Genomic DNA, 26,317 nt, shown 5'->3' with positions numbered 1-26,317 from the left:
GTTGTATTTTTTCCAAGAAGAAACCAAGTTCATCCATTCGTTGAACGCTTCGCCCGCGCGACGTCCTGGCCTCGGCTTCCTGCTTTGCGGGTAGTATGCTGCCACTCGCCGTCTTGGTGAGCTGGCGGCGGAGTGCTTGGGTGTTGTAAGGCGGGGAATATGAAAATACCGGCTTTTCTGAATTTTGTCCTTCCTGTTTTCTTCCTTTTCACTCGTCGTGACCGTGAACTAACTGTGTATTGTTCAGGAGAAGGACGGAGGGTGGTACAGTCGGCTCTGTATGTAGTTGGATCTGGAATACAATGTCATGCCGGCCTTGAATTTGTGGGATCTGAGCGTTGCGACATATTCTAGCTGTCATGAATGCAATAGTGCGTCCAGCATACTTGACATGTCGTTCTATGCCTACCGTCTAGCGATGACACGAATAGGTTCTTTCCCGGCCTTCGTCCGGTTTGGGTCCATGTTGCTCGCCACATAGTGATCCACCTGTCGCCACCACTCCATCAGCTTCACTCTCTGCCGCTGTCTTGCCACATGTCACTGTGGTTATGGGTATTGTCTCTGCGTCAGCCGACTGCCGTCGCACCGACCTACCCAAGAAACCCGAGGGTTTCTCTGCCCTGGCTTAAAATGAGGGAGCAGCTTTTCCGCTTCCCTAGCGTTGACGCTCTCCTTCAGTCAATCACTGTCTTGGGTGCCGGGCGCCCCGTATCTCCTTCGTTCTTGTAACTTCAATTGTCAACGTAGCGCCCCACGGTTGTCGTTCTCGTCGCCATGCGTAACGCAATCATCTTCGTCTTGGTCTGCGCTGTAGTGCCCGCGTTGGGGGTACCCTTGCCGCAAGTGGACTACTTCCCGACGGCTGGGATTTATTGCTGAAGTCCAATAAAACAGTGTTTCTGTCCTTCACCCTTGCATCGCCGGTGCTGCTTGTGACCGCCCCGCTAGTACATCTTCGCCGGCAGATCTTCCTACCGTTGCCCCTCTAACATCGCAGTGCGTTGTTTGTTGTAAGGGTTGGGCTAGCGTCGCGACACCTGAACGTTGTATTTTGTCTAGGGCTTACTTGGACACAGGCGCTGGTGCAGCTCCCACTACCAGCGCGTCTGCTGCGTAAGCATTTTCTCCCTTTCATCTGGTCGAGAAGCTGCATCCCTGAGTCATTCTCGTTTTCTGCCAACAGTAGCCAGCCCACTCCAAGCATGGATGTGTCTGGACTTGCCCCCATGTCCGCCGGATTTCCCGTTTTGCCATGGAATCGTTGACTAGGAGGGTATGGGATACGTGCGGACCTAACGGGTCAGATGTCCTCTATTTTGTCTCTCAATCCAACATGTGAAGTGTACCGCCCGACGGGACGTTGTAGGACCCCTGATAATAGGTATCAAGGCTTTGTGGAAACGCGGACAAATCAAGCCAAATTAGACCTCACCAGGCCTTATTTTTCGCGGACAGAAAGGCCCAAAAACGGGTGCACGTCTGATTTTTTTCGCGGACATATATACCATGCGCTATCGATGCCTTATGCTTGTGCGGACATCTATAGTCTCGTGGTCCAGGGGTTACCGCTTGACCCATGTATGATTGGTTGATTCCTGGATACTAGGTTTGATTCTCCATCCAGGCATGTGTTTTCAACTTTTTCTCTATACGACGGATGTGGCCATTGTGGGTCCCTATCCCATCTCATAGTAGACTATGTCTATCCAGCATTTATTAAGTACAGATATTTGGCTTAGTTTACATGAGGTACTGTAAATCCACGTAAATCGACCCTACCGTGACCCGGGGTCAACGGTGGCTGATGGCCCAAGGTAGCGGGTAGAGCGCGAAAATTCCAAGTCCCACTGCATTAAAAGGTCCCGAGTAGTGCCAGATTCACGGTGAATACAAGCGGTATACTGTACATACTATTCTTACTAGATACAAAGGCTCTAAATACGATAAATAGTGCTATTTGAGGAGGAGCACATAGGTCCTCGACGCGTCAGACGCGTTCTAATTACACGCCACGCGTCCTGGGGTCCCGAAATGAGTATCCCGACAAGGGCGCCAAAGCTCTCGGGGTTTGATGGGGAGAAGCGCTCGGGAACGCCGCGCGAAGCGGCGGCTGCTTGATGTGATTGTACGGAGGGCGTGACGTGCCCGTAAATCCATGCATCACGTGGCCGTAAATCATGTAAATCGGTGTAAATCCATCGAAATAAATGCTTTACGCTGCTTATGCCGCGCTTTCGCGCACTTATGCTGTAAACTGAGTGCTTTTGCACCTGCAGGATGCCTCCCCGGCTCTTGGGGGCTAAACTGACTACATAGAACGATTTTTTGAGTACATTATCAGTAGTTGCACGCATTTTGGTGATATACAGCAACTTCAATCTACTACAGGAGAGCAAAAGCACCCCCGGGGAGGTGCAGCCGCCGGGGAACGAGGAGGAAAGGCGACGCGTCGACGCGTCGCGCGAGGCGTGGGAATACCCGGAAACCGCCGAGCACCACCTGCCTAATAAGGAAGGAAAAGCGTAAAGCCAGCGGAATAAGTTATTGTAGTTCACATACTAGAAACATGACTGTTTCTATTTAACGAGTTCCATCTCGAATCGGAGATGGCGGAGTTGGCTCCCGCAGTGGAAGAACTGGCAAAATTCCGCCGCAAACGCAAGGCGGCGAGCGGTGTGGACATGATTTCTGACGGTGAATAGAGTGGTGCTATAGATATACATTACTAGAAGAGCAAAATTGATACATTTTAATGCCTTATCCTACAGCGCGGACAAAGGTCTTGTAAGCAGAGCCCTGATCAGAATCGCGGACATTTTCGGCCAAAATCCGCTCAGGCCACATTTTTCGCGGACAAAACGGCACCAAATCCGGAAATTTGGCGCGGACAGAAAGGTCGGATTCTCAGGATTTAAAATAAAGCCTTGATACCTATTATCAGGGGTCCTGACGTTGTGCGATGATTTAGATGACCAGGCCGGCGGTTGTTGACTGAGAGTGCTTGACTAATAGGGGAACTTCGATCGACGAAGTACGGTACCCTGGTCACCCCGTCTGCCAGTGCGGGGTAATATATTTGTGGCAGGAGGTATCAGACCCAGGGTCCACTCCTCGTCTTCGCTCTCAATGCGACCGTGTTTTATGCCCTGCAAGTTCTCTTTCAATCCATCCCGTTGGCACAGAGATGGAAAGAAATCACGACGGAGGAATGGCAACACTAACCTCGATGTAAATCTAAAAAGGCGCTTTGCCAAGACCGGAAGTACCATAGCCTTGTATGGAGAGTCACTTCCTTGATTCGGCTATGTCAGAGTACGACCTTTCACTCATGGCATATGCCATTCATCTTCCCCTTGGAGGAATCCGTCCTCTTGTTGATTGCGTTTATGAGCCTCCGTTGACTCTGCCACTCTCTTTCGTACACCCTAGCCTCAGCTTTGTAGTCAGCTAACCTACATCCGAGTCTTCCATATTAGTGGAACATCTAAGGACAGTTATGGGCGTCCTCTCCGTGAGCTCAGAAGTACTAGGGTCCTATCTTTCTCTGTCTTCACTTTCTAGCGGTAGATCCCCCACTGTATCAGTAACCCCATCTGCTCAAGCAGGGCGGGGTTTCGGCGATAAATCCAAGTTTCTACGGCTGGCAGTAAGTGCATTAGAATCTCTATAAATGCGTTGCGAGCAGGGTTTTGTTCGTCTGCTATTCCTCGCACAGCTCCCCACGCAGTCGTCTGTCGACATGGGTCGGCAGCGTGTTCAAGATCACCTAGCAGGCTGGGGTTCCATGGGTCCCTGTGTTCGCTGTTCGCGGTGGCGCGACTGGGTAGAAAAGTCGGGCGCTGCTATAAACCGTCAACCGCTCCCGACGGTGCTGCTGTCTCCAGCGACCTCCCCTCCGCCCTCTTCTTTCTATTCTCATCGGGACAGGGACGCCTTGTTCTCCCCTTCTCTCTATTTTCGACGACATCATGACGCAAACGATGGATGATAGGACTCTATACTTAAACGCTCTCAATAATTCACAGGGCATGGGGAGGGATGACATCAAAACTGGCTTGACAGCGGACAGCTATCGGCCCCCAAAAGTCATCATCCTCGATGATTCTCCGGCTATAATGAACGGCGAGGACAAGACGCGTTTCACTCGGTCAAGCCCTGGCACCCCAAGTTCTGACGACGGCATGATCAGCCTAGACGTCGGGCGGCTGCCCGGCGAGGTGTACGACAACAGCCTTATGCGGTGGGCTGCCGCCCTTAGGAGGAGGGTCGTGAAGAGGGTAGAATGGGAGTCGGAGGTCATCGCAGCCATGCAGGTATGTAGCAACATTTCGCGTCTGAGTTTCGCTATTGAAGTGTACGCGTAGGAACGCATCCGTACGCCCTGGCTGGACACGTACTTTGTGTACACGTCTTCACTGGGAACGCACACATTCTTCATGACTGCTCTGCCTTGCGCGTACTTCTTCGGCTACCCTGAGATCGGCGGGGGGTGCGTGAATTCCGTCTACCTACTCCGCCTGGAATGCTGAGCACCAAGTGTTTTCGTCAGATTACTCTTTGTCCTGTCGACGGGTGTGTACGTCTCGTCCGTGCTTAAGGATGCAGTCTGCTCGCCTCGTCCCTATGCGCCTCCGGTAACCCGCCTCAGTAAGTACTACGGTGTGAATGCCATACAATATCCTGACATACCTAAGCTATGGGATCGCACCACCTTGAGTATGGTTTCCCGTCCACACATACCACCAACAGTGTCTCTATCGCTCTATTTATCTTTACACACGTATACCGAGCCTACATGAACGCCTCTATGTCACAAACCGCGTACATTGCGTGGATGGTTGGGCTAATATTCTACACCTTCAGCATCGTCTATGGCCGGATCTACACCGCAATGCATAGTTTCACCGACTGTGCTATGGGTATCATGCTTGGCACATCGCTCTGGCTGTTCCAGTTATTCTGCCAGAAGGCTATCGAAGATTGGATAGTTGGAAGTGCCTGGTTAGGTCAGTGCGAGTATCGCACCCGTCGCTCGTAGCGCTTGCTGAACCAAATTGCAGGGCCTATCACAGTCTGCATTTTCACGGCTCTCATTGTCAACCAGCATCCTCAGCCGGTAGACGATTGTCCGTGCTTCGAAGACGCCATTGCGTTCATGTCTGTCAATGCTGGCGCGATGCTCTGTCTATGGCATCGGACGCGATATGGTTTTGATGAATCGTACTTCGTTAAGTTTCAGCCAGGTAGTGCTTATGAAACTTGGACGGACGTTGGCACCTGGTGGCTGTTTGCAGCAATCAAGGTGGTTGTCGGTAGGTCCTTCCAGCAGTTCAAAAATATCTAATACTGAGACGCCCCCCCTTCAATTCAGGTGTGCTGCTCATCTTCATGTGGCGGTTGATTGCGAAGTCGTTGATGCATCTCATTCTGCCCCCTATCTACCGTCTGCTTGCTCAGGCCTTTACTCTCCCGAATCGGAGGTTCTACACGCCGGCGACTGACTATGACATGGTGCCCCCCGAGAAGAGCCTGCGGCCGATCCCGTCCGTCATCGACCTACCTGCTCATATGGAAATGGAGATGGAGATGAAGGTCGACGCGACGGGTGCCGGGGCGAGGCTGCACGTTCCCCGTGACATCAAACTTCGCAACACCAACGGGAGTGCCCGTAGGGAAAAGAGCCTCGGTCGCTCGTACAGCGAAGAGGAAAAATGTGTCAATGGCAACGACGCGGGAATGAGGGACGACGAGAAGATTAAGCACTACGATGCGGATGGTAAGCGAACCCTGCGTTGTTGGCCCATAGTCTCCGTCCTAACGGCTCTGCGTAGTGTTGACAAAGGTTATCGTGTACTCGGGCATCGCGATCCTTGCCACGGAGGTGGTGCCTATTCTTTTCGAGATCCTGGGATGGGGCACGCGGTCCCACTAAACGCTGCACGAACGTCGAGGCCGGCCTACTTTGCGATTTCGTTCACTCATGTCCCGCATCGTGGCTGTCACCCTTTATTCAACGGGGGCTTCGCGTCTCACACTCTAGTATCGATCTTCTCATCTTGGCTTCTAGGAGGATTTATCATACCTTAATCCCTGTACTTTATAATGTTGGTTGGACAGCTATATACCCTCGTTTGTGGACTCTACTCTGCGCCCGTTCTCGCAGTCTCTAGTACATTCGACCCCTATATACCACATCAAAAGGCGTTGTATTGCCCCCAACAGTGGGTCTCGGCCAGCGACGGTTCCACGCAAGTTCCACGTTTGTAAAACTCCTGCCGTGCTTACGTAACTGAATCCGCAATCCTTTCGGCCTCGCACCAGCTCGCTCGCAGCCCTCCACACGACAGCAACCAGCAATCGCCTTTTCTTTTATCTCCCCGCCCGCTATGCAAGTCAACTCGCCGTTGGCGCAGCCGTTTTCGTTTAGCTCGTCCTCGAATTTCGAGGACTTTTTCAACATGGACATGCTCGGTGGCTCGACGTCGACCGGCGACTCCCCGCGCTCGAGCTCGCGCTCACCAGCAGAATCGTTCTCGACGCTCCCTTCGCCGCCCGCGCAGCCGTACACTTTCCCCGGGACTGACTTCGACTCGTTTTTCCAGTTCGGGCTGGAAGGCGAGGGCACGAAGGTCGATGCGCTGGCCCCACCGCCCGTGCCGGCGCCGTACGACTTTTTGGGCGCCTTTGCGTCGCTAGCGGGCGCGGGCAGCGGGGGCGCATCGTCGGGCTCGGAGAGCAGCCCCGCGTCGGCGCAGCAGAGCGAGTCGCCTGCTGTGCTCGCGATTGACCCCCAGCTCGTTGGCACCCCCACCCCGTCGAAGGCGCAGAGCGAGTTCGGCGACGACGAGGATAATGATGATGAGGACGAGGAGGGGGATGAGGAGATGGCGCTGCCCAAGGTCAAGGTTGGTGGGAAGGGCGCAGCGAGGAAGGGGACTGTTCAGTCGGGTGGCGTGACGAAGAAGACGGCGAACTCGCCGATGAAGTCGAACAAAGAGAAAAGCGGGTCTCCTGAGCTCGATGACTGGCGACCATCCCCCGAGGAGTACAAGAAGATGTCGAGTAAGGAGAAGCGGCAGCTGCGGAACAAGATCAGTGCTCGCAATTTCCGTATCCGCAGGAAGGGTGAGTGTCAATGGAACAATACATGTCTTTCGCTCTAACATATTCTGCAGAGTACATCACGACCCTCGAGGGTGATGTAGCCGAACGCGACAAGCTGATCGACATGATCAGGACCGAGCTACACTCGACAAAGGACGAGAACGCTGCTCTCCGCTCGGAAATTCAAGCCCTCAAGAAAGCCCTGCTCGAAGGTCGGGCTGCAGGAGAGCCATCTCCCCTCCCCCCTCCCGGTCCTCTTCCCTCTGTCCAACGCTCGTCCTCTCCCCTGCTCTCTCCGAACATCCAGAAAGATATTCCTTTGTCCCCTCGTCTGGGAGCCAAAGGCTTCTGGGGCGGCAGTCAGAGCTTCGGAGGGATCACCCCAGTGCACACCACCATCGTGCCCGAGTTCCCTCTCGCGAGCGCGCTGCTGCGCAAGCCGATTGTTGGCGACAAGCCGGCGTCGCCGCCGCTGCAGGAGAATATCAACCCGTCGCTCAACGCGCCAAAGAATGTACCCTCTGCTCCTGTTCCTACGAAACTCAACGGCTTCGACTCGTACATGGATACGAACCCGTTCACGATGAAGACGCTCGATGCGTATGTATTCTGCCCGCTACGTTCTCCATGATTATGCTGATCTTTGGTATAGATACCGGATGCAATTGTGGGGCAAGATGGCCCAGCAGCAGCAGGCCATGCATGCCCAGCAACAGAAGACCCAGAAGCAACAAGGTCTCACCGGCCTCGCCAGCTCCATCCGCCCTCACTATTTCGCTGCTCCCAAGAAGGAACCCTTGTCTTCCGCAAACAACTCGAACACCCGTGCGCCGCTGCCTGGATCTACTATCCCATCTGCAAAGGACAGGGAGATGGCCCAGCACGCTGTGCTGGCTGCGGTAGCCAGCCAGACGATGCTGCAGCGCCTGGGCTCCGCGTTCTGGGAAGCATTCTCTGGACAGTCGCCCTCCTCGTCGTCCGTTGGTCATGGGCATAAGCAGCCGGCGTGGGATGCGGAAAAGGTTAGGAAGGTCCTTGAGGGCACTGCTGTTGTCAAGGTTGTGGATGTCGAACAGCCTGCAGTCAAGAAGGAGCCGACGTCGCCGAAGCTCACGCCTATGCAGACCAAGTCGCAATGCTCGTCAAGGTGCTCGAATAATTGTGGTCGAGACGAGAGGAAGTCGTGCCTGTCTCTCCTGGAGGAGAGCATGGGTGCTCTCAGCCTTGGCCGGAAGGCGTAGGCCTCGACTTGTCTGTTCGATATTGGGGGTGAAGAAGAATCGACTATAGAAGTATCGTGAGCTTTCTTGTACATCAGTCTTGTTTCTCTGTCTCGTATTTCTCGAGATGCGAGTCGATAATTTGTTCTCCCCGGCTTTTCTCGCGCTCGCCCGTGACGGCCAGTCAGGTGAAGCTCGCACTGTCCTTAATTTTCCATTTGATCACCGTTGTTGTCCTCCTACTTTCCTCCCCTTCTCTGAATACTCTGTTCTCGCCACCCTCGTGTTTGCTGTCCTTGTCGCTGCTGCTGCTGCTTGGTGTTGATATGTCGGCACCACATCCCCCCTCACTCCCCCTCCTCCAATCCAATCCCAAATTGAAAGCGAGTCCTCGTTTGCGTAGTGTAGTTACAGACCGAATGCCAGTTTCTCGTAGCTAATATATTATGCGCCATTGTTTTCTACGGACTGCAGAATCTCCTCTTGTATTGTACAATAGTCGTCTAAAATCGAAGGAATCAACATCCTCAGGCTCCTCCTATACCACTGCGCTGAGACACTGATCCCAGTTCGATGTGCTCTGAATCTGCGCGGCAGTGCGAGTCCTCGTTGGTCGGAGCATTGATGACCCTTTCCATCAGTGCCACATACCCCTCGGGCGCAGCGACTTACGCAACGTCGACCACGAACGCGGTCGGTATATCAAAACATCCATTATTTATCTGATTTCTGGATCGTGTTACAGGTTCGACTGAATAATCCACCTGATGATCTCAAACGGGTGACGAGATCGGTTATTTTGTTGAATAGAGTGAAGTGCCCTTCGATCGAGGGACGCCTAGTCCCCTGCTGTGGATCGTCACACTCGGCGAGCATGCCGCACGGAGAGTTCATAAGAGCGTACCGGAGGGAAAGGGCCTGTGAGTTTTTTTCGTACTCACGCATTATCCTGGAAGCCCTTGGAGAATATGGTATATAAGGTATGTCAACGTTGCTTTGTCTTCCGACAAAGGAGTAGAAGCACCCGTTCTAACGCCCTTTGCCCCTCTCCTGTCATTAGCCCTCCAAGTCCAGCATGTACAAGGCAGCGCTTGCAGTCCTTCTCGGTGTTCTCGGGACCAGTGCTGCGGCCCCTGCCAACGTCGCCCGCGCGTCAAATTCCAGCTCGTGCGCGAGCCTCGGGGCGGGCGCGCTGGACACCGCGGGCAACTTCACGCTGGCGGCGCTGAACACGACGCTGCCGAACGCGAACACGACGGGCGCGCCGCTCGTGCTCGGGCAGGCGGGCGCGGTCGACGGCGCGTCCTTCGCGGTGCTCTCCGTGCGTCCCGATCGCGCCGGGCAGACGTGTCACCGCTGATCTCTGCCTGCAGACATGGGCGTCCTACCCGTACGACGAGTTCCCGGCGCTCGCGCTGGTCGGCGGCGGGCTGGTTGGGTACGCGGCCGGCGGGGGCGCGGCCGTGTCCACGGGCGCGACGAACGGGACGACCCTCGGGTTCCTGATCACGTACCCCGCGCCCGCGCCGAGCACGGGGTTCTGCATCGTCGTGCGTGGCTCGCTTGTTGTCCGCGGACGGCGCGGTCAGCCAACCCCGCTCACCCGACCCGCTTTGCTTTCCAGCCGGGCTCGGGCCGCCTGCCGCTGCTCGCGTACGCGGGGCGCACGGACCAGTTCTCGCTGTGCAACTACGACGAGGCGCGCGCGCAGCGCAACGTCGCGTACAACGCGTCGGCCGCGGAGGACCCGTACTACTACGATTACAGCACGTGTACGCCGGTCGTGCTGCAGGTCGTGGGCTTGCAGCAGTAGTCTTGTCGAATACGAGTCATGGCATGAGGACTATGCAAGGCATCGATTAATTACTCTATCTGAGTGGTACTGGGTGTGCATGAATGAGAGTACTGTATACTTCTCGTTAGTGGCTTCGCATCGTGATCTTCCGCTGAACTTGGCCGAGGACCTGTCCCGCTGGTGTAGTCGATGGCGAACATCGCTGCATGCGCAGTTATCTTGCGCCGGAGAGAGTTTGGAATGGGTGACCGTGATGTGGAATCGCCACATACATTTGCGGAGCAGAACGGCCCTTCACATGCGTAGCTGAAGAGCGATACAACCCGCCCGTGCAGATATGTCTAGGTCTAGTCCGAGACTGCTTGGAAACACCGCGGATGGCTACGGCGTCGTCCTCCCGTGCTGTGCGGCGAGCGCTTCCGACACGCAACAACCTGCGAGCCCGTTCACGGAGGACTGGGGCGACAGATTTCGAGCATTACGAGTGTATATGTTGGGCCGAGCATCTGCTTGCCCTCCGCGCCGCCGCCCGCCTTCCCGAACCGAACGCCCACCCCGCGCCGTCCACCCGGTGCAGTCACGCCCTTCGGGATCCTTCATGGATCAGAATACGAGCACGCGGGCGGGAGGGTCCTGAGGGCCCAGGAGCGCTCGCGTTCGAGGGGGCGCGCGGGGCCTGGGAGGTGTTTCCGTCGGTCGTGGGCGGGAAGGGGGGGAGGGAGGCCGGCATCCCGAGGAGCGTCCGTCCATGTCCCCTGCGCGGAGGACCGCTGAGGCAAAGGGTAGACTGGATTGGGGTCCGCCGTGGCCTGTATGAAAACGAGGAAATCATCTCAGCCTGCTGATGGCGTTCGCAACCGTATATATGGGGGGTGAGCCAGGCATCACCAGTTGTGGAATCGAGTTAGATGTGGATTTGTCGTGAGCGGTACGCTGCAAGTGCGGGAGGGAGGCCTTCGAGCTGAGCGAGAAAGCCTTCGCTCCTGCTTGCGGTTGACTCGCGCAGACTGGGAACGACCGCACCATGTCCTGATACAGCACGCAATCGACAGCGGATATAGAAGGGAACGATGAGCGTCCACTTCAGAATGCTATCAAGGGTTGTGGACGTCGGTTGCCAGGATTTGGCTGGTCTCTGACACTCCAGGGTGAAACCGACGAATGGACAAGCTTTAGCACAAGGCCAGCTCTGACAGCGTGCGATGCGCCGGGGTCGCTTGGTTCCTTGGCTGAACGTCGCCACGCAAAAGCATTTACAGCGACTGGGATGTATGATTCCTGCGCCTGCAGTAGACGGTGAATATCCATCGATGTTCTAGCGCGACCTGACCCGCGTTAGGGCCTGCGAATCCAACAGATCGGCTCCGAACGCGCTAGCCCCGCTTAGTAATCAATTGAAGTGTCCGAAAGCGGAATTACGGATGCTTCTGTGCTGATGGGCGATCGCCCAGATCAAAAGTACGCTATGCAGCGTCGTCCCGCGTCCTCAGAGGACATGCGCCTTCGCGAGCCCTCCCCCGACGACATCAACACTCTGCCGCGCTTGGCCTGTAATACTAATATACGCGCAGGTCGAGGCAGCAGCGGTCGGCATCATGGGTGTTACCACCACCGACCTGCGAGGTGCGTCCGGGTCGTGTTCTCGTTTGTTGAGTTGGCATCGACTCTGATACTTGCAGTCGCGGTGACGGTGATTCACCCCATCGCCATCGTGAGCACGGCGTTCCGCCTGGGGTACCGCTGGCGGCGGAAGCGCTTCTGGTGGGACGACGCGCTCGCGGCGGCGTCCATGGTCTTTGACCTTGTATTCCTGATCGCGATATGGATACGCACGGACGGGCCAGGTGTGTGCTCTTCCCATTCCGCAAACCCCCTGTCCTTATGCCACGCGCAGGCGTCGGCCCGCTCGTCCAGCCGCCCGGCGCGCGCATCGCGTCCTACTGGATCGTCTCCGTCACGTTCACGCTCATCCTCTGGTCAGTCCTGTCCCGTCCATCCCCTCGCCGCCTGCTTCGCCTCAACCGCGTCTAGGTCCGCGCGCATCAGCATCCTGCTCTCCATCGTGCGCCTCGTCCCGCCGATGATGACCATGCGCCGCTTCACGCTCCTCCTCCTCCTCGTCTTCCCGTTCATCACCGTCGGCCTCCTCGTCCAGAAGATCTACCACTGCGCGAGCAACCTCGCGTGGTACCACGCGCCCGGCCTGCAGTGCCACCTCGGGCGGGACGTCGCCGTCGCCGAACTGTGCAGTGAGTCCCCGCCCCGCGTATCCGTGGACCTCTCGTTGACGTCGCGCAGCGGACGTCTTCGCCGACGGCACGCTCGTGCTCATCCCGCTGCGCCTCCTGTGGGGCGTGCGCCTCCCGCGCAAGCAGCGCCAGCTGCTCTTCACGGTGTTCTGCACGTCGCTCGTCACCACCATCGTCAGCATCCCGCACGCCATCTACGTCATGGGCGTCGCCGGGCTGTACGAGGGCATCACCGCGCACATCGAGGTGCGTCCGTCCTTCCTCGCTCGCGAGTGTTGTACTGACCGCGCACGCACGCACGCACAGGCGGGCGTCTCGCTCGTGGTCGCGAACCTGCTCGTGATCACGACGTACCTGTACACGGTGTTCCGGCACGGCGAGAACATCGACGACTACGCGGACGCGCCGACCGCGCCGACGATGTCCGTCCGGATCCCCCGCACGCGCTCGACGTTCCCCGACTCGTTCGACCTCAGGTTCTTCTCCTTCGGGCGCGGGCGCGATACTGCGGACGCGGAGGGGGCGGGGACGCGGAATAAGTCGGTCGCGCTGTCGGCTGTGGACGGGAGCGGGGAGGAGGAGGCGTTTGGCGGGAAGGCCGATCGGGATCATAAAAGGGACCTGTCGGCGTGACAGGGTGGCTGTCCTCTTCCATCTCGGGATACACATAAATAACGACATTTATGATATTTGTACGTCCCCCTCCCCACGTCCCCATTGACACGACTGACCCCCCCCCCCGCCCCCCCTGCTGATTTTAGAACTTTTATTCGTTATCGTCGCTGTTGTTGTTGCTGTAATGCAGGGATACCAGGGCTGCTGCTGACTTATTCTGTAAGTGTACATATACTGCTCAGTGCTGTGTGGCGTTGTAGTTCCGGCTTGATGGGTGGTCGATTGGTTGTATGTACATGCGTACACACTATGCTCCCCGCCTAAAATACCATGCGCGTTTGTCGTCCCTCCCGGATTCGGAGCAGCCGTACAAGGAGAGAGGTGCCGCCGTCCACACTTCCTGGTAGCCGGTCGGAGATGTCTGTACTATAGTAGTCTTCAGCCACATACTCGTATGCATGCGTGAACGTCCGAGCGGCTGAGCCAATCAAGACCGTCGCTGATCCCGGTGGTAGTGTAGCCGAGTGCCCGTCAGCCGGCCCGGGAGTCCCATTGACCTCAGGCGCCCTGTCCTACTCAGCGATGCTCACCATAGAGGAGAAGGACGAGAGCGGGACGGTCGTGGACACGTACACGGTGGCGGCAGGACGGACGCTCGTGGGGACTCGACGAGACTCGGAGGGGACTGGTGGGTGGGTGTATGCGCGGTCGCTCCGAGCTCAAACTTAAAGGGTCAAGTGCAACGCGTACAGGACGGAAGGTCTTCTCGCGGGCTCGGAGGGTCCTCGAGGACGTGTTCCTCCCCGCGGGGTACCCGACCAGCGTGCCCCCAGGTGCGTCCGAGTCCGACTCGCATCCGATGTTAACATGCACTCATATTTGCTGCCGATACGTGTGCAGACTACTTCCGGTTGGTCCTGCCGTGATCGATCGCATTTGTACGGCCTAACGCCGCCGCGCAAGGTACCAGGTGTACAACGCCCTCCAGGCGTTCTTCAGCGCCCTCGCGAGCCTCATCGCCTCCCGCGCCGTCCTCGAAGGTATTCCCCACCCACGCCCCTCTTCCTCCCTTTCTGCCGAAGCTGAGTGGAGTTTACTACAGGCCATGGCGTGGGCGACCCCTCGGCGTCCGCGACGGACGCGATGATCCTCACGATCCTCCAGGACGTCTTCAGCCGGCTGACAAGTGAGCTGCGCATTTCATCCCGTTTGCGGCGGCGAGCACGGTATAATGTATAACGCATGCAACGTGCACAGCCATCCTCGGCGCGTACGCCCTCGGCACGTCCCTCTTCCCCGAAGCGAAGACCTACCGCTTCCTCGCGGACCTCCTCAACGACGCCGCGATCCTCCTCGACTCCGCCAGCCCGCTCCTGAGCCTGTCCCACGCTGGCTCGCCGGCGCTCCCGTTGGCGGAGTCTGGTTCGACGGCGGCGCCGGTGCCAAGATCCGGGCTGCGCGTCGCGGCGCTCTGCCTGAGCGGCGCCCTCCGCGCGCTCTGCGGGATCGCCGCGGGCGGGTCCAAGGCCGCGCTGACGGTGCACTTTGCGCGCGACGGCAGGGCGCCGGGCGACGTCGGCGACCTCAACGCCAAGGACGGCAGTCGCGAGACGGTGCTCAGCCTCCTCGGGATGCTGGTGCGTCCGCTTCCCCCCGTCCCCGTTTCCTCTGTATCCGTACCCTGACTGACCGACCGACTGACTGGTGGAAAATGCAGACGGGGACGCTGGTGCTGCGGTACCTGCGAGACCCCGCGCCGACCTACGCCGTGTTGGCGTTCCTCGTCGCCGCGCACCTCGCCGCGAACTGGGCCGCCGTGCGCGCGGTGGTGCTGCCCACGCTGAACCGCGAGCGCGCGGGGCTCGCGTGGCGCGCGTTCTCTGACGGCGGTGGGGACTTGTCGGCGGAGGCGCCGGCGCCGGCGTGGGTCGCCGCGCGGGAGCGCGTCTTGGCTTGGCGGCCCGCCGAAATCAGGGGGCGGGATGGGAGGCGCGCAGGGGACGCGGCGTTCGCGTCGGTGGCGGACCTCCGGCGGCACTGCCGCTCTCACCCGGGGGACGCCCTGCGAGCCGCGCTGGAGCGCTACAAGGACGAGCGGTACCTCCTCCTCCTCCGCGCATCCCCCAGCGGCGTATTGATATTCATGAAAGAGGGCTGCACCCCGATGGACAGGCTCAAGGCGTGGGTGAACGCCGTCGAGCTCGTGTCCCGGGACCCGCGCGCGGCGTTCGGGTCGTTCGACGTGTTTGTGAGGAAGATGGGGGAGGCGGGGTGGCGTGTGGAGGACGGGCTGGTGGCGGCTCCGGCGCGGAGCGTGGTGGTAAGGGAGGGAGGGGAGGGGGAGGGGAAGAAGGGGGTTTGAAGGTGAGCTCGGCGTTGAGATCTGCTTGCTTGGTGGGGCGCGCTGATTCTTTCGAGGCAGGCAGGTCGGGGGCTTCAGGGGGTTTATCTTGGATTGGGCCGTAAATCTTGGATTCTTGAAGCGTGTGTATATGTGCCGGGCTCGGTAATGCTCAGGGTCTCCCGATATGAGTGCTCCCAGTCGCACACTCGACTTTGACGCCCGATCTATCACATCTTGTCAGGATATTCGAGTTCAGGCGCGAAAATATACTATTTGCTGATGTACCCAGAATCGCTCCTCGATTCATTCACGGTGTCCAGGCGTGTGTATTCAATATTAACAGTTGCTTGCCTGACTGTCTCTGACGCCCTCTAGCTAGGACACAAACAACGGACTTGTCGATGCTTGCGTCGGTTCAGCTGGACGACGCTTCGACTTGGATATTCGGTGCATCGTATCCGTTCATCCCGATAAATACGCGGAACCGAATCACTCATCGGTTTGTCAAGTCATTCGTCTTTGCCATTAGCACTTCCGGTCAGTCCCACATGAGCAGTCATCCATCGCAAATATCCAGGCGCGAAACTCCACTCTTGACGCGGGTTCCCCGTATTCCTCCTCTCCTCGTCCCACACGTGTGCGTCCACCCGCACTCGCCTGACTTTTTCTGACCTCACCTGCTGAGAACCTCAGCAGTAGCGCAAGCGGCGCCTTCAGCGCGCAATATGGCGCCCGCCTGACTGGTCTCTTGCGGACACGCTCAGATGACGGGCGGCATGACGAGTCCCACGCTCAGATAGACCAGCTGACCCAGTCAGATGAAGGCTCATTCCAGCGTCGCACCGCCTTTCTACCAATGTATAAAGGCGTTCGAGGGCGGCGGTGCGTGTGCGCGGTTTCTCCCCTCGCCTGCCTTGGTGGCTAACCGTCGGCGCGTCATCTATCACCTGTGCATAGGGAAGCATGTCTGTTCGTTCGGAGACTATCTGCTTCTGCTTCGGTGGTATGGTCTCGATTGCCCGGGTAATGATCCCCTATGCTCCTGGGGTCTGTTGCCGACTATCCTCATTTACTTTGATGGCCTGGGAAGCACTCTCCCAATACCAATGTTGTCTATTGTGAGCTCTTCTGATCCTGGCGGCCGAGAGACACGAGAGTCTCTTACGTGAATAGCGACCTGTTGTATGAACTGTCTATCACCGCATTCTCCCCACCGCTTAGGCTCCATTCTGAGCAGGCAATGGTGTTGACTGTAGGACCCTTCGAGGGCATCTTATGCTTGGCATTACGGGAGTAGTAGGAAAGAACTGGTGCCTGCAGGGATCAGGGTGGAGTGCTGGACAGTGATGAGACAGGTACGCATTTCATTCCACCCCATTTGTCGTGGATATCGCGACCATCATCCTACCCATTTTCGCGAAGTTGAAGAGCGAAGATAGGCGGTTCATCCGCGCCCATTTGCGTGTCTGCCACATTTCCCATGAAGAATCTCGCGTACATGGCTATCGATGTATTATCTTCCGTGGATGCTCTCTTCACCGGCGGCATCATCTGAACACCATGGCGTGCGTGCTTGAGCTAATTTCGCCGCTTGTGCTCGTATTCCAGATACTCGGGCCGTCGTTCCTAACCAGTACCACTCGCGTTTGACAGGGAAGTATGAGGGCTATATCGGTCCTTACCGGGTGCTCTTTACTCCTGTTCATGAGAGCTCGATCGTGCTCTAGGAATAGCAAGGTTGTTGGGCTGGCTTCCCGATATTCTGATTGCGATGGCTCTGACACCTCAGCCGGGAGCTCTCCTGGAGTAGAAGACATCCACATCCTGGGTCTGACCGAGCTGGGTCATAGGAAAGACAATATCGCTCATGTTGACTCTGTCGACCTAAATCGTTTCATATCCGGGAGGACCATGCTTGCTCCACAGCTAGCCGCTCGACGCCTTGCCCTGGAATGCTTCTTCATGATGTCTTCCGTGGCGCTCGAGACTGCCAGCAATCCTGAGAGATCCGTTAGGCGAGCTGCTCTTGCCCGCCACGAACGATCCAGGTTGTTCCGTCGATTATGGCGAAGGCTATATCTGTGCTCTGGGTTTGTAATCACAGTGTACCCCGAACTGTAAAGCGCTCTTCCGTACTTCCTAGGTGTGCTCTGCATCTTGCCTTGTGCCGACGACACGCAAGTGTGTCAAGTGTCTTCCCATACTAATTTCGGGTCTTTTGCTATCCGTCAGCCCGTCACGGCCGAAAGCCTCGCTCGCGTCTAACACCCCCTTGCTGTAATTGACGTCAGCGCCTTTCAGTGAAGCCCTCGCGTTGCTGCCAGACGCACGCGTCGCTCGAGACGATGGGGCGCTAAAGCCGTTCCCCTGGATGAGGACAGGAAAAGACGCGGAACAGGAAGCCGAGCAGTGGAGTCTCACAAGCCCGGCCGCTGCGATGCTCGCTACCATCGAAGACATTAGAGCAACTCGGACCAGCCCTTGCTATATCCATCTTTGCTAAAGATATTTGGTGTGTATGTCCGAGGTATGCACGGCCTCTCCTACATATCTTGCAGCGTCTGCAAGTTGCTGGTACATAGTGCGGACGGGATATGAGCGCCCCCTGCAGGTCTCAGAGCGTCGTGCGTCGCTGCCTCTGGGCGGGGCGCACTCGATCGTATACGGGCCTACACGAGCCCCCGATCGCACATGAAAGGTACGAATGCAGACCGGTAATCAGTCCAACAGTGTCCCCCATGCCGGAGCCGAAATGCCGCCATTCAGTCTGAGTAAGGCCGGAAGCAGCGAAGAGATAGGAGGAGGGTTCTGCGGGCTTTGAGTTGCGATTGCTAGATCTGGAACATCCGCAGGTACGTGTGTTTGTCTGATTGTTTGCATGTGAGACAGCCGCGCCCGCTATGGAAAGCGCGTCCTGCGGGGGACAGTTCCCCAGTTTTGGTGCGGCGCGGCTTCAGTGAAGGGAGAGAAGTGCGGGGTAATCAAGGTTCATCTATTCTTGCGTGCGGGGGAATGAATTGCGGTGGACTCGGACGTCATGTTGGGTGGGCAGATGGACTGTATGGCGAGGTACGACAGGCAGATCTGTGGCCCTGCCCAGGACGCAATGTGTCTTCGAGTACTCGATGTCCGATCGCGAAGCGGATATGTGTTGGCGATGTTACTGGCCTGAGCTCTGCATAGGACGAGCGCTATCTTTGTGCTTCTTCGGTAGTATACTCACACTATGTAAGAGGAACCCCGCTGGTAGGGAGCGATTACCAATGCCGGATCAGACGTGTGCAGGTTTGCGTGTTCGCAAAACACCCGACGGTGGCCGGTGCAGCACGATGAGCGCGAGCATGAGCATTCCTCACTCTGATACAGAGTGGGCTGGACTCCAGTGTATCTCTTCCTACCTGAGATGACGGTGGAGACGTCCGTGGGCGAGGTTGGTTGGCAGCGCCGCAAGACTTTTGGTGAGCGGGGGAGAACTTGAAGCTGCATCCTGATCGTTCCATGACATGATAACTGGACCCGACCGTCAGAACCACTCGAATAACGTACTTGCTTCGGGTGTCACGGCCTGACGGAACATACTGTGAGTCCTTTCATGTCATTTGCGCTCTTGCAAATTCTGACGCAGACGATGACGGTGCATTTCCCTGCAACAATGAAGCCGAAGCGAAGGCGACGAAGCGCAGAGCATAAACGCTTGACGTCATCTGTATCGAGTGAAGCAGGACGTCCTCCCCATGGGCCAGGGCAGAGTAAGCTTGGCGAGCGGGCGGAACTTGGGACGGGTATTTGGAGGTCTAGAGTCAGCATAGGTGAGAAGCTCACAAGTATTCGAGCCGCGTACACGGCTGGTACGACGTCTCGGGGCACGGCCATGTCCGAGGACACGCGTGTCGACGAGGTTCGGCGGCAGTCCCGAACGACGACGGTATGTATCACCAGCGGAGGATGAGCGCTCCCGCTCGTTGAATCATGCATGCCGGTACATACGGCGCTGAGATTCTCCCACCATTCACGGATCCCGGACGCCCCGTCACTCCGACGACGTAAGTCCCGGCTGCTTCTGCTTACTTACGGGAAGCTGCTTCCTGCGCTCGATGTGGGTGGGTGAGCCTGGGACGCCGCATGTGAGACGACAGACTTACTGCATAGCAGCCAGTGAATCATCCGGCCCGCCACGGTGCTGACTGGGCAGTCGGTGCATGGATCATGGATCATGGATCATGGATCACTGAAGGCCCTCACTGCGTTTGTCAGGACTCAGGGTGACTCCATACCAGGCCGCTTCCTGTCAGTGTTTCCGGCTGGGAGTGAGTGAGTGGCAGTGTTGGTGCGTTCGGGTGGTTCAGCTGCGATCAATGGCTTTATTCCGTGCAGAACGGACGCACCCACAGGCACCGCGTTCCCGGGGTTTGGATTTGTATGATACATATGCATGGCGTTTGCCAGTAGCAGAACGGAGACGGGCGCTCGGACGCGGAGCTTCGAGTTCACAAAGTGGCCCGGAGTCCCGGAGATCTGGCGCCGCGGAACGATCTGTCGGAAGCCTGAGTGCGGGGGTGGGGGTGGGGAAGGTAACGTTATGTGCATACGTGGACGTGGATGGGATGGCGCTGGCTCATCATCGCACGCCGGGTCAGCGGGCCGCGAGTTGTACTTGCGCGGGGTTGAGTGCGAGGCGCAGGGACCGGGCGAACGATGCTCGCGAGGAGGGACAACTCGAAGTGCACGCCGTCAGGGCGGGACTTTGAGATCCGGCCCGGGACGTCATCGTATGTGTCATTCATACATGCACACGCAGGCGGGTATGGTATAGTATGTCGACTATACATACAGTACATTCTATTCTATTCTACCGAGACCCAGCTCTGATTAATGAATATTGGCCACGAAGCAATTAGGTTATTATACATGTACAGTACTATTCATTCATTCCTTGCTGCGAAAGCGAAAAAATGTGCATACGGAGCGTGCTGTGAGCCCGGTGTAAGGAATTCGAGGCTGCCATGAATCATGAAGAAGTGGAAAGGAAATGGGGGGGGGATTGTCAGCCCTCTACCGCTGCGATGCGATAGGGCAGTTAGTGCAGAGCAGGACCACACACAGAACCAGTACTCTCGCATGCCAGGGCCGGGGGGGAGGGGAGGGGGCCTCGAGACGGGGCACGTATGCACTACCTCCGACTTCGCTGCCCGGGCACCGGCACTGCTGAAGAAAGGCAAATGCACTGACGACGCGCGGGCTACAAGTACCCGCCTCGCGCCTTGCCTATGTAGCAGCAGCACAAGTCCCCGCACACGCAGGCCGGGCGGTTCCCTTCCCAAGCTGCAGAGCGTCCGTCCGCATGGTAGCATGTGGGTGTGTAATCATAAGCGCAAGCGAAGAGGGATGGGGTGGATTACTTTGAGCAGCGCCTGCGGTGCGGGCCTTTTTGGGCACGGCCCGCAGGGGTATTGAGCTGCGAGGATGTCCAGGGCCGCCGGGGGTCGGGGGGGCGCGGTCGGCCGGTTCCATTGTGGGGAAGAAGGATAAGTGCGCGGCAGGAGGAATGTAGTCTTTGTATATTGATGCGGGAAACGCGAACGTACGATGTCCCTCCCGTCTCCGGCAAGCGGGGTCCCTCCCAGTCTAGTATATGCGCGTCTTCCCGGAGGCGCTTCAGGTGGCCTTTCAATTCACCGCGACGGGAATCTCAAGGGGCACCTGGGGAGCCCGGGGTTACGTGGCAAAGTCGAGGCGCGAGCAGTTGTTTTGATGGGAGGAGCGGAGGGAGAGGGAAGCGTACGATGCTGCTCTAGTGTGTCCGGGGAGTATCGCTGGCTGCGTCGTCCCGAGGGCTCTTCGGGCGTCCCTCTCAGGTCGTGATGCATATATGCACGAAAGCGAGGAACACCCAGAGAGCCCGGGGGACCTGGGGGAGTGGCACGGGGGTGAGATGGGGTGTTATATGCGCGTAGAGACAAAGGGAGCTGGGACATTGGATGGTGGCGCACAGATGAAAGGGAGCGCCGTCTTGCGATTCCCGGTGGACGAAACGGGGTTCGTTCACGACAGGAGCTCGACGGCTCGAATTCCAGGCTGGAATGCAGCGCAAGGGAGGACAGGGCGGCGCAAGTGCCGGCGGCCCGACCGCCAAGCCCCCCGCAAAATGAACAGCGATGGGTGAGCGATGTGCCGTGCTTGTCACCGAGACCAACCGCGTCGCTGTCATTAGCATCACGATTGGTGTTGTGGGTCCCGCCAATAGCGGGCGGGCCGACAGTCGGGGGGCGAGCAGGGCAAGAGTCACTTACAGTGTGGGTGATCGATCGGGAGGGCGTCGGGCGCAGGGAGCTTGGTTTGATGGCCCCGGCCGCTCGGAGCCGCGCCGGTCGATGACGCACGATGTTTGGCGAGTGTGATTACAGGGAGGGAGAGTGTGCCTGGGTGTTTTGGGGTGTTTGCGGGGAAATCTGGGTGCCGAGGGGCCGGGGCGAGTGTGGGGGAGGCGGGGGAATTGCAATTGATCAGACTCGCTCGCTCGCTCGTCCAGGCAGCGCAACCTGGCGGTCCGCGCCCTTTGCTTTCTACCACTTTGGCTTCCAACTCGTGAGTGCTCTTGCCGCCATCGCCCTCGCCGCCGCCGCTGACGTCGCCCAGTCCACGCTGGCACTCCCAACGCCGCCGCCGCCGCCGCCGCCGCGCCTGCCGACCGACATCATGTCCTTCTTCCCCGCCCAGGCCCACGCCTCGCCGCAGTACAAGCCCGCGCCCATCCGCCAGGAGGGCTTCTCGCCCGCCGGCGACCACCCGTCCCCGCCGTTCGACCTCGCCCTCCCCGCCGTCCCCGACGCCTTCCGCAAGTTCTCCGCCGCCTCCGACTTTGGCGACGAGCTCGCCAGCCTCATGGTCCACTCGCCCCCGCCCCCGCCGCAGCACCTCAGCAACGAGCGTTCCACCCAGAGCCACAGCCCCGACTCCCATCACTACCCGCACGACGAGCAGTACCGCGCCCACACCCACAACATCTTTGACATTTCTGCGCCGCACGCCAACGGAAATAATAGCCACAACAACAACAACAACGGGTTCCCGACGCACTTTTCGCTTCCCCCGCCCTCGCACCTCGCCCAGCTCCCCCCGCACTCCGCCAGCACCTCCCTCAACCTCAACGCCCACACCCCCATCCACGACGCCCACCCGCACCACCACCAGCAATCCTTCCACCCAAACTTCAACAGCACCCTCCCCGCGCTCAACTCCTCGCTCCGCTTCGAGCCCGAGCCCGCCGACCCCACCGCTAACAACGCCAACAACAACACCTACGACTTTGCCCAGCACCGCTCGCGCAGCAGGAGCCGCGGCCCCGGCCCCGGCCCGACGCGCACCGCGAGCACGACGCGCCAGAAGCGCAACAGCGTCAGCGGCACCTCGCCCCCGCCGCGCCCGGGCATCGTCATCCCCGGGCGCGCCGTCCCCCAAGCATGGTTCGGCGGCGACTTCCTGCCCACGCCCGACTCGCTCGGCGGCTTCGGGTTCAGCGGGGGCATGCTCGGCGGGATGGTCAACGGCGGCGGCGGCGGCGGCGGCGTCAACGGGATGATGGTCGGCAGCATCGGCGTCAGCCCGAAGGACGTCGGCTTGATGGGCGTGATGATGAAGGACGAGGACGACGTGGCTGCGAAGCAGTGAGTGTTGCGTTCCTTTTTCGCTGCGCGCGCGCGTGCGACGCTGACGCTGACGCAGGGCCGCGCTCGCCTCGGAGAAGCGCCGCCGCCGGCGCGAGTCGCACAACGCCGTCGAGCGCCGCAGAAGGGATAACATCAACGAGAAGATCAGCGAGCTCGCGACGCTCATACCGGAGTGCATGCTGGACGTGAACGGTCCGTGGCTTTCCTCCCTTTCCTCGCTTTCCCTTGCTTTCGTCCCCAGTTTAAGGCGATGAACTGACATGCATCTTCCCCAGCCCCCGCAAGCACCCCTACCGAGTCGGACCTCCTCAGCCCGCCCGAGCCGCCGACGCCCGGCGGCGCGGCCGAGAAGGACAAGGACAAGGACAAGGAGGACAAGGACGGCGAGGGTGCCGGCGTCAAGGCGAACAAGGGCATGATACTCAGGAAGAGCGTCGAGTATATCAGGTGGGTGGTTTTCTTTGTTCTGTTTCCCTCTCCCCGTCGGTGTTTTGGTGGGGAAACGGGGGGAGAGGGGGTTAAGGGCTACGGGAATGCATGGAGACAAAGATGGCTGACGAGCCGACCCGGAATGTATAGGTACCTCCAGCAGCTCGTCTCCGCGCAGGCGTCGCGCAACCGCGACCTCGAGCAGCAGCTGCAGGCGTACCGCGCGGGGTCCGCGCCGCCCGCGGGCTCGTCGGGGAAGGAGGAGGGCCCGGAGGAGATGGTCCTCCACGAGGACGCGGGGTTCTCGCTGCCGACGCCGCCGGACCACCAGCATAAAGAGGAGGGGCGGCGCGGGCGGTACCGCAGCGGCAGCCGCCTCGAGAGCGTCGACGAGGGCGAGGGCGACGTCGAGATGGAGGTGGAGACGGAGAGCGAGGACGGCGAGGAGGAGCGCGGGCGGCGCGGCCGCGATGGGCGCGTCGGCGGGGAGGCGAAGGTGCTGGCGACGTGATGCGCTTCGCGACGGGGTCGGTGCTCTGGTCGCCGCTGCTGCGGCTGCGCGCCCCAAAACGCGCGCTTGTATTATCCATCCCTCTTTCCCCCGCACTCCCTCACGACCGCCGCCCGCCCGCCCGCCGCTTTCCTGACTTCACGCGCCATCCGCTTTCGCCGCCGCCATCTCCCTCACTCGTAGTATCTATGCTCGATTTTGCTCCACTGCTTTTTCTATTTTCTTTCTCTACTTTCTTACTTCTTGTACAAGTATCTGCCGCCGATCCGCTTGCTTTCTGTCATGGGGTGTATGTATGGCCATGGGTTATATACGTATCTACGGGTACGCGACGAACGAACGAACGAACGAACGAATGGGATGAAACGAGTGGATTTTCTGTCTTATTGCAGATGCGCATGGGATTGAGCTGGAACTGCTTGATGATTGAATACATATGCTTGGCTGGTTCCCTCCTCGTACAAATGTGTGTGCAGACGCGAATATGCGAGCAAAACGTTGGAAATACAACGGAGTCTCCGATCCCAAGTCCTGGCACCCCTCAGGCCTCAGCCCCGATCGCGAGTGAGGGGAAACACCCGCCAAGCCGAGAACACTAATCCAAGAACGTTAACAAAAGGCGATGAAACAACCGAGCTGCCGGCGGTCCCAGCGACGAGCACGGATGTACGTATGCGCCTTCCATCAGGATGGATACAGGACCCCCGATAATCAGTATAAATGCCTGATCCCGAGGACCCATAAGTAGACCCATTTTGTCCGGAAGAAAATCGCCGATTTTGGACCTTTTGTCCGGAAAAAAACAGGCACCACAGCGAAAAAGTGGCTCTAAAAGGCAACTGTGGCGTGGGTACGTCCAAATTTAGCTTCCCCGGCAGGTGCCGGGGTAAATATAGCGTCGAAATGGCCAAGTCTGACCAAAATGTCCGGAAAAAAATCAGGCCTATTCTCCAGAATCGGCCAATTTGTCTGTAAAAAACCAGCCATTGAGGGCTCTAAAGTCCCAAAATTTGTCCGGAACCTGATCAGGCATTTATACCAATTATCGGGGGTCCTATGGATACCCAATGGCGGGATGCGCGGCGCAGATAGACGGGGTTTAGAGTTTGGATTCTCCCATGCTATGTAGCTGCACAGCATGGGTGGGATGTGGATGCGGCCACGCCAGACAAGGGCCGCACATGGCATGGCATTCAGAGCGCGTCGGCCCCGGTCGGTACATGGCAGCGGGGCTGTTCAATGTGCACACGAGTCGTCGTCAGTCAGCCCTGCACAAGCCACCGATGATGCAGACGAGCAGAACGGGCCCCGGCGATGCGAACATAATGGCATCGGATAATAAGGTTGGAACACCGTCTGGAGAAGCCAGCCGGATTTTCGAGACGATTTGCTCCCACCGCGCGCGACCGCATCAGAACAGCAGGCAACAGGCACCGCGATGTGAAGGGTTTTCGGGTTGGTGGTGGAGGATGGCCGGCGCCGTCGACGAGTGGGCAGGCAACAACGCGACAACGAACACATCGGTGACCGATGCGGCCAATCAGGGAATGTGATTGATCTTTCTCGGGCAACAAGGATATCCCGTCGAGGTGATTTGGGAAGATCAGATAAGGAGACACTAGCGCGCAGACCAATCCACCCGATGCGATTTGGGAATGGACGGTGGAGACGCGAGGGCTGTGGTTCGGTGCCTTGGGCATCCTGGTGCCCCCAGCTCTTCCCGCAAGGCCAAGTCAGAGTCAGACTCGAGAGGAATGGAGCAGAACGCCAGATGGATGGATGATGGGCCAAGAGCGAAGAGCGGGAAAAGACCAGCCAGCTAGAAGCGCAGACCAAGGCGGTGAAGAAGCTCGTTGAGAGCCTTAACAGGCTTGCTGGGCTGCTCGAGCAGGTGGAGGCACGGATGAGCGGCGGGTCCGATAGGCAATCGCGCTTTCGAGTGTGGAGTATTGGATATGGACAACATCAGAGAAGTGTGAGGTAGCGTCTTCGGGGCCGTGGGCGGGGAAATATCCGGGTAATCTTTCGCATGGGCGAGGGCATTCAACAGGCATATTTGGACCGTGATGAGCGCGCCCAAAATGGAACGAGGCTAACAGACGTTAAATCAGAAATGGATGGCATGACGGGATGAGTACCGGGCATCTGGGACCATAAGAACAAGATTAAGTACACCTAGGCTTCGAGTGTCTGCTGAATCCGACGGTGTACCCGGTAATGGAATCAGGAACCGGGAGCGCAACTCAGGACCCGCCCATAGATAATGGCACTTTGCGGGAAGACGCAGGTCCGACTATTGTCCCGTAAGGTGGGAAGTCTCAGATGGCAGCCAAGATTGAGTCAAGACGGAAGCAAAGAAGTAGAGAACCAGCAACTGCGT

General features: G+C 58.3%; 5 protein-coding genes across 5 annotated transcripts; all 5 read left to right on the top strand.

Moving 5' to 3' along the window:
* Positions 1-3,869: 3,869 nt before the first annotated feature.
* On the top strand, positions 3,870-6,151 carry GLOTRDRAFT_63378 (uncharacterized protein). Its single transcript, XM_007869829.1, has 7 exons — positions 3,870-4,316; positions 4,368-4,492; positions 4,553-4,650; positions 4,698-5,009; positions 5,064-5,315; positions 5,375-5,779; positions 5,835-6,151. The coding sequence occupies exons 1-7, from the start codon at positions 3,972-3,974 to the stop codon at positions 5,933-5,935; spliced, it is 1,638 nt and encodes a 545-aa protein (XP_007868020.1). The 5' UTR covers positions 3,870-3,971; the 3' UTR covers positions 5,936-6,151.
* A 198-nt stretch (positions 6,152-6,349) lies between these two features.
* Positions 6,350-8,860, top strand: GLOTRDRAFT_139856 (uncharacterized protein). The gene is made up of 3 exons (XM_007869828.1): positions 6,350-7,128; positions 7,179-7,707; positions 7,760-8,860. The coding sequence occupies exons 1-3, from the start codon at positions 6,390-6,392 to the stop codon at positions 8,346-8,348; spliced, it is 1,857 nt and encodes a 618-aa protein (XP_007868019.1). The 5' UTR covers positions 6,350-6,389; the 3' UTR covers positions 8,349-8,860.
* A 2,940-nt stretch (positions 8,861-11,800) lies between these two features.
* On the top strand, positions 11,801-12,761 carry GLOTRDRAFT_20603 (uncharacterized protein; the record flags this gene model as incomplete). The annotated part of the gene is made up of 5 exons (XM_007869491.1): positions 11,801-11,968; positions 12,037-12,098; positions 12,154-12,371; positions 12,421-12,617; positions 12,678-12,761. Coding segments are annotated over 5 exons (729 nt in total), but the record flags the coding sequence as incomplete, so codon positions are not given.
* Positions 12,762-13,568: 807 nt separating this feature from the next.
* On the top strand, positions 13,569-15,348 carry GLOTRDRAFT_139854 (DUF647-domain-containing protein; the record flags this gene model as incomplete). The annotated part of the gene is made up of 7 exons (XM_007869827.1): positions 13,569-13,674; positions 13,739-13,819; positions 13,887-13,896; positions 13,950-14,026; positions 14,089-14,172; positions 14,244-14,623; positions 14,704-15,348. 7 exons carry the CDS (start codon positions 13,569-13,571, stop codon positions 15,346-15,348), a joined length of 1,383 nt encoding a protein of 460 aa, XP_007868018.1.
* A 6,363-nt stretch (positions 15,349-21,711) lies between these two features.
* On the top strand, positions 21,712-23,937 carry GLOTRDRAFT_131060 (HLH-domain-containing protein; the record flags this gene model as incomplete). The annotated part of the gene is made up of 4 exons (XM_007869826.1): positions 21,712-22,994; positions 23,053-23,189; positions 23,273-23,444; positions 23,577-23,937. The coding sequence occupies 4 exons, from the start codon at positions 21,712-21,714 to the stop codon at positions 23,935-23,937; spliced, it is 1,953 nt and encodes a 650-aa protein (XP_007868017.1).
* Positions 23,938-26,317: the final 2,380 nt, after the last annotated feature.

Source organism: Gloeophyllum trabeum (genome assembly GCF_000344685.1).
Source record: "Gloeophyllum trabeum ATCC 11539 unplaced genomic scaffold GLOTRscaffold_00010, whole genome shotgun sequence".
In the NCBI taxonomy this organism is placed as follows: domain Eukaryota; kingdom Fungi; phylum Basidiomycota; class Agaricomycetes; order Gloeophyllales; family Gloeophyllaceae; genus Gloeophyllum; species Gloeophyllum trabeum.
This window is presented reverse-complemented; position numbering and strand designations above follow the sequence as displayed.